General features: G+C 55.2%; 1 protein-coding gene across 1 annotated transcript in view; it reads left to right on the top strand.

Moving 5' to 3' along the window:
• Nucleotides 1–1229: 1229 nt before the first annotated feature.
• The window catches only part of IGDCC4 (immunoglobulin superfamily DCC subclass member 4), a 97909-nt gene continuing 93138 nt past the window's right edge, over nucleotides 1230–6000 (top strand). The window contains exon 1 of the mRNA XM_075506362.1: nucleotides 1230–1335. Coding sequence (XP_075362477.1) covers nucleotides 1230–1335 — 106 coding nt within the window. The remainder of the gene's footprint in view (nucleotides 1336–6000) is intronic.

Below are 6000 nucleotides of genomic sequence, written 5' to 3'. Positions count from 1 at the left end.
TTTCGGAGGCCAAAGCAGACTCCTTCCTACCCGCTCTGGATGCAGTTGCCTTCTGCTTGGCACCAGCCACTGCTGCCAAAAAGGAGGTCTTGGTGTCGTCTGCCCTCAGGACTAAACCTGCACCTGCGGCTTTACGCGCAGACGTGCAGCGTGACTTTGTGTCTGGGACCCAGCCAAGCTGGGGAGGCAGCGGCGTCGGTCTCCATCTTTCAGCACCCTTCAGCTCCCCACCTCATTTCCACTGCTTGGCTTGGCTGGTGGATGGCACCTGCCTCCCTCCACAGCAACGGGGTGCGGACAGGCTGTGCCGGCTATTTTATTTGCTTTATTTTCAAAGACAGCTGAGACGCGTAGGTTAGACTTCAATGCCTGAAAAGCCCAATGAACGCTATACACCTGAAGGAGTTGTGCTTCGAAATGGGCCCCAGCGGGACTGCAAACCAATGGCGATATGGTCACTGGTGTCTGTTTCCCTCCGCAGCCTAGCCAGGCTGTGTGGGGTGGCTGCCTCACCTCCTCTCCACAGACACGGGCCCGCGCCTGCCGACAGCAAGGCCTGCGGGAGGGCGGCCATCAGCCCTCGGGCGGCCGCCAGCCCTCGGCCGGCTGTGGCGGTGCGGGCTGCCGGGCACCTCGTGCCCCTCCGCCTGTCAGCGGAAAGCGGCGGGCAGCCAAGGGCGGACGCCGCAGAGGGCTCCCTCAGCCCTGACGGGACAGAGGGGCTGGCAGAGGGGTGCGTGTCCCCCCCGGAGCACCACGAGGGGGAAGACGACGGCTGGCGGCAGCGCGGTGTCCTGCACACTCACCTGCGGCAAAAAGGAAAAAAAACCCAAAACCTAAAGAAAAGGGGGGGGGCGGGGGGGAGCACATAAATGTTTATAATTCCCCGTTTGCCTGCCCGGGGAGCTGCCGGCCCGGCGCAGGAGCGAGCCCCGCACCTGCCGCGGCAGCCCGGCCCCGTTTCCCCCCCCTCAAGAAACGGGGCCGCTCCCCCCGCCGCGGGCTGGCAGCAACCTGTTGGTCCCGCCGCTGTCGAGGAGGGCGGGAGGACCCCCCTCGGCTCGGCGGCGAGCCCGCTGACAAAGGCGGAGCAGCGGCAGGCCGGGGCCGCCCCCGCCCCCCGCCCCCGGCAGCGGGGCCCGGCGGCGCCGGCGGGCAGCGCGGGGCTGGGGCTGGGGCGCTCGCACAAAATGGCGGTGGGGCGGCGGGAGAGCGCGCTCCCCTCTTAGATGCGGCCGCGGCGGCCCCTGCTCCCGGCGCCCGGCGGGGCTTACATGGCGCTGGAGGACCTGCTTTGTCTCTGCTTCTCCGCCCTCGCCGTCCTGGCCGTGCAAGGTGGGTGAGGAAGGAAGGGGGGGGGGGGGTGTCGGTGCCCCCGAGCCCACGGACTGTCGCGGTCGCGCGTGGCGCCACCTGCCCTTACACCGCGCCCCGCTCGGCCATGGGCAGCGGCCGGCTCTCCGCGGGGATGCGCTCCCCGGCCGGGACCCTTTCCCCCGCCGTTTCTCGCTCCCACGTAGCAGCCCTCTCCCCCCCTTAGTGGCCATTATCCCCCCAGTCGCCCTCTCCCCCTTTCAGTGGCCGCTTCCCCCACCCCCCGTGGCGATTTTTCACCTCCCCCCCACCCCCCTCCTCTTCTCTCCCCCGGCTTTTCATCCCCTTGAGTCGGGCGACGGCCACACTGGTGGCCTCAACCTATGCCTTGGACGGCGCCTCCTTTGGGGTCACCTTTTGGGGGTGACACAGGGTATCCCCCGCAGGGAGCCCCTCTGAGTGCCGGGCTGGGGCGGGGGAGCGGGCCAGCACCAGCGATCCCCCGGCCTCTGCCTTGCCAGCCGCAAGTTTCCTCTGGAGGGACGGCTGCTGTGCCAAGCCAGCCCGGGGACCAAGTGCTTGTCGGGCGCGGGGCTGGCCCGGAGCAGGCCCAGGTGTCTGGCGGGGCCACGGTGGGGACCCTTGCCTGCCCTCGCCCCGCTCCCGCCAGCGTAGCACCCAAGGGTGGGCAGATGTCCCGTTGGTCAAGGAAGCGACCCAGGAGTAGCCGTGCTCCTCGCGCCCTCCGTTTTGCAACGGTTACGCAAACGGCTCCGTGCGTGGCTACACGTACGCCTGTGGCACTCGCCGACTTTCTGCGTTTGCTGTCGAAGTTTGCATCGAGGGTCGTTGGAGCTGCGGACCTTGGGGTGTGTGGTTCGTTCCCTGTGCGTGCACAGACCCGCAAAAGCTTTTGTCTGCATCCCCGAGAAGGGGCTGGAAAGGTGTAGGCTGGTGGAGCTGCACTGAAAAATGTGAGCCGTCTATGCGCCCTGGAGTTGCTCTCGTTTAAAAGAGCCTCCTAAACGGGGGATTGCGGTGGAGGAGCCATCCCTATGTCATAGTACATTTTTATTCCTTTTTATGATGCATTCTGGTTTGGCAGAACATAATAACAGCAAAAAGGATGTTTAGTTTTTATGGCTTCGAAAATAGCCTTTTGGGGGAGAATACAGTGTGGTTGATGGCTGCAGGCTTGTTTTTCTTTTCTTTCTTTTTTTTCAGAACATTGTGAGCTCCCATAAGGGGTAGGTTATCATTTGATGTAGGTGCAGCGTTACGGTGGCTGTGTGTAGAAATGAGTAACGGTCCATGTAAATGGCCCATTGTCATCGGTGCGTGTGGGTTTTTCTAGATGGATGGCAGCCTGTGACCCCACCAGCAGAAGAACGGGTAAGCTGGGGCGGGTGGGAGCTGTGTCTCCTGTGCGTTTGAGCGAACAGCTAAGTGGATCCCGAGGCTTGTAATGGAGAGCAATGCTTTAAAAAAAAAAACAAAAAAGCAAAAAAAGGGGTGGTGGTGGAGTGGATGTTGTTTTTCAAACCCACTTCAACAAGAAAACTTCAAATGCTTTGTGGGAATTTGCAGTTGTGGCTTCTCTGCTTTTTTTTGCAAGCAATTAGGCAACTAGTGAAAATTGTTTCTGTTTGTTTTCTAACAATGGGCCACGTATTGTGTAGAGGTAGTGAGTGCGTCCACACAGTCTGTGGACGTGCCTCTCAGTACATGTGGATGTGCTTTCCAACAGGTGGGTTTGATTCTGAAAAGAAAAACATGGACTTGTTTCAGTCTGAAATTAATTTGGCAGAGGGTTGAAATGGTTTTGGGAAAGTCTGCATTTGATCCCGAAGCCCACGTGTTTTGATCCAAAGTTCAAGCTTCACTGGGTATGAAATACTTAGGAGAAAAGTAGACTGGAAAACCTTTCCCCCTCCGTGGATTTGATGGAAGCTGTGCCTGTTTACACTAGCTGGGGACGTGATCCAGTGTTTTGAAAGCCTTCTGTCTGTCCTACTTTGAGACTTGTTTTCCCTGCAGTAGCAGGAAAGGGTTTAAGAAAAAAAAAAAACAACCCAAAACAAAACAACCCCTCTTCAGTTGACTCTGGCAAGGGGGTTGTGCTGGTTGCTTTCCTTGGGGCTCTCTACAGGGGACGTGTTGGTGGGAAGTGGGCTGAGCTTTCCATCCGAGGGATCAGCTGAAATCCATCTGGGTTTATGTCATTTGGATTTGTGGTTGAGTCCTCTTGCTGCAGAACAGTTTTCCTTTTTCGACATCACCTAACTTTAGTTCTGATTTGTTTTATCCTTCCTGTCGCATTCGTCTTGGCGCTGTAACCCCGCAGCCTGCTGCGTGCAGTGAGTGCCTTTGCCTGGGGAAGTCAGTGTTGCCATTGTTCGGGGATCGCGCATCTCTGCTGCTGCGGTCGCCTGCGCTTGGCAGGATGTCACCTGCATGCAGATCCGCTTGCCCCGTTGACTGTGGTGTTGCAGTGTCGCCTGTCCGTAGGCTGGGTTGCAAGGAGGCAGGATGGGGGGTGCAAGGAAGGGGTATTTCATGCAGTACCCAAGAAATGGGGAGCGCTGACAGTGCCAAACACTCGCGCACGTCACGTTAGTGAGGTTTTGCCTCTATCATGTTTCCAGGGGCAGGTTTCTTGCATGGGAGCTTGCTGCCATTGTGTTGGGGCTGTCTCCAAGCCTGATGGCAGGGGCTGCTCGCAAGTGGGGAATGTTTCTGCTGGTTTCTCTGTTTCTCTTCTGGTGCGTGAGGCTGGAGGAGGAACTGCTCAGGCTTGGTTCTGTTTTTGTTTTCCCTGTTTTCCCTAGCTTTTTCCTTCTCTCTTTCTTTTTTTGTGCCTTCTCCTTTCACTACCTTGAAGTCCAAAGCGAAGCAGAACCTGCTGATTTTCTGATGTCTCCCCCCTTTCTGCAGCAGACTTTCTCCTGGCAGCTGTAGAAGTTTGATCTGCTGCAGGGGGCCCCATGCGGGGCGGGTGTATCGCTGATGGTACGCGAGCCGCTTCAGGGTGGCGCAAGTAATAATTTAAAAAGAAAACGTTTGGCAACCTGCCTTCCCCTGGGGAAGAAGGGAGACGATTCTCCCTGCGTGCATGCTTGCAGCATGATTTGGAGCTGGAGGCAGCTTTTGTGGTATGGCACAGGTCTCTGAGCATCGGAGGCACCAGAGCCACCTGCGTTTGGGAACTGCTGGGTGTTGCCGTGGCATACGGGACGTCTCGCTTCAGTGCCTGCTGTGATCCTGTGCCAGTTGCTTCATCTGCTCTGGTGTCCTCAGGGCCCATCTTTAGGCAAAAATAGAGGTGCTGCACACTTCTGTCAAAGGCATTGAGAGGATAAAATCTGTCAATGAGTGTTCAGCACATATATAATATCTTCGTCACTATAGCGTACAACTATCCCGAGGGCAGGGTGCTGCGTTGTCCCATGTTGGCTCACGAATTTGTGATTCCTGATACCGTATTGCTTGCCCGGTGATTTGAACTGTACCTCTCTTGGAGCTGCCTTCCCAAAGGCTGACTCTTCTCCCAGGGAGAAATCCAGGTGCTTGTGAACCGGTCCGGGCATTTGCAGCGTAAGAGATGCTTCTTGCATGATTTACATGCTTCTCTCCTGTTTAAATGGCTGCCTGGCCATTAAGCCTAGTCATGGTTATAGAATTAAGATGGGAATTAATATTTAATCTGATTGTAATTTGTTGCTGGAATCCATCCCAAACTGTATCTCTGTGTGAGGTGAGTGGGTACCTGAGGGAAAACTGAGGCCGGTGTTACACCTAGGGGACTTTCTGCTTGGACACTGAGAATTATAGGCCTGCCTTGGGTGATGGCAGAAACCCTAACCTTTACAAACCCGGAGCGATCATAGTCATTTTGTTATCTGTAGGAAGCAAATGTTTGCTTTATAGTCAGCTGTAATACTAGAGGGGATATGGTAAATCCTTGTTATCAGTATTTGCCAAGTGCACGTTGGGCCAAAATCAACTCTGGTGCAATTTCTTTTGGAGAATAACTGGACTCACTTGTCTACAGTATTTTTAGCCTGGTTTTGTAAAGAAAAGAAACTTACGTAGTCATGCTGTCTGGTTGCCTGTCCATCTCCCTTTCCTTTTCCAAATAATTTTTGGACCTGCTGGTCAGTCATAGCTAGTATGGATATGGAGAATTCAGAGTTTTTGAAATTAAGTGATCAAGTAGAGGAGAGAGATGCAGTTTCTGTGTGGACTGAAGGAGAGGCACTGGAAAACCCACCTAGGGGAGGAACCTGAAGTGCCTCAACTGCAGGAACAGCTTTGAACAGATCTTGCACCTTGTTCGGGTAGGACGGGGTAATCCAGTCACAAGACACGAAGCTGCAGGAAATCACAATCTCAAGTCCTTGTATCCACTTGTTCATTTTATTTTTGAAGTCTTTTATGCTTTAAAACATGCTGTTGTTTTATGGTTATGCTAACATTCGTGTCACAGGGCTTGGTAGCTGTTTTGCTTTTCTCTCTTACTGGGAAAGCACTTTCTGAACACAGGACTTGGAGCTGCTGTGGGATTAGCTCTTTCTGTTTTTGTGTTGGTCACTTGCCATCTTTGCCTCAGTTTCCCCATTTGTTCTAGCTGGGCAGAAGGTGCTGTTGCACGCTGTAAACATATGAAGAGCACCGTCACTCTAAGTA

This window comes from Mycteria americana, chromosome 6 (assembly GCF_035582795.1).
Source record: "Mycteria americana isolate JAX WOST 10 ecotype Jacksonville Zoo and Gardens chromosome 6, USCA_MyAme_1.0, whole genome shotgun sequence".
NCBI lineage: Eukaryota > Metazoa > Chordata > Aves > Ciconiiformes > Ciconiidae > Mycteria > Mycteria americana.
The sequence above is the reverse complement of the archived record's forward strand: the minus strand, read 5'-3'. Positions and strand labels throughout refer to the sequence as shown.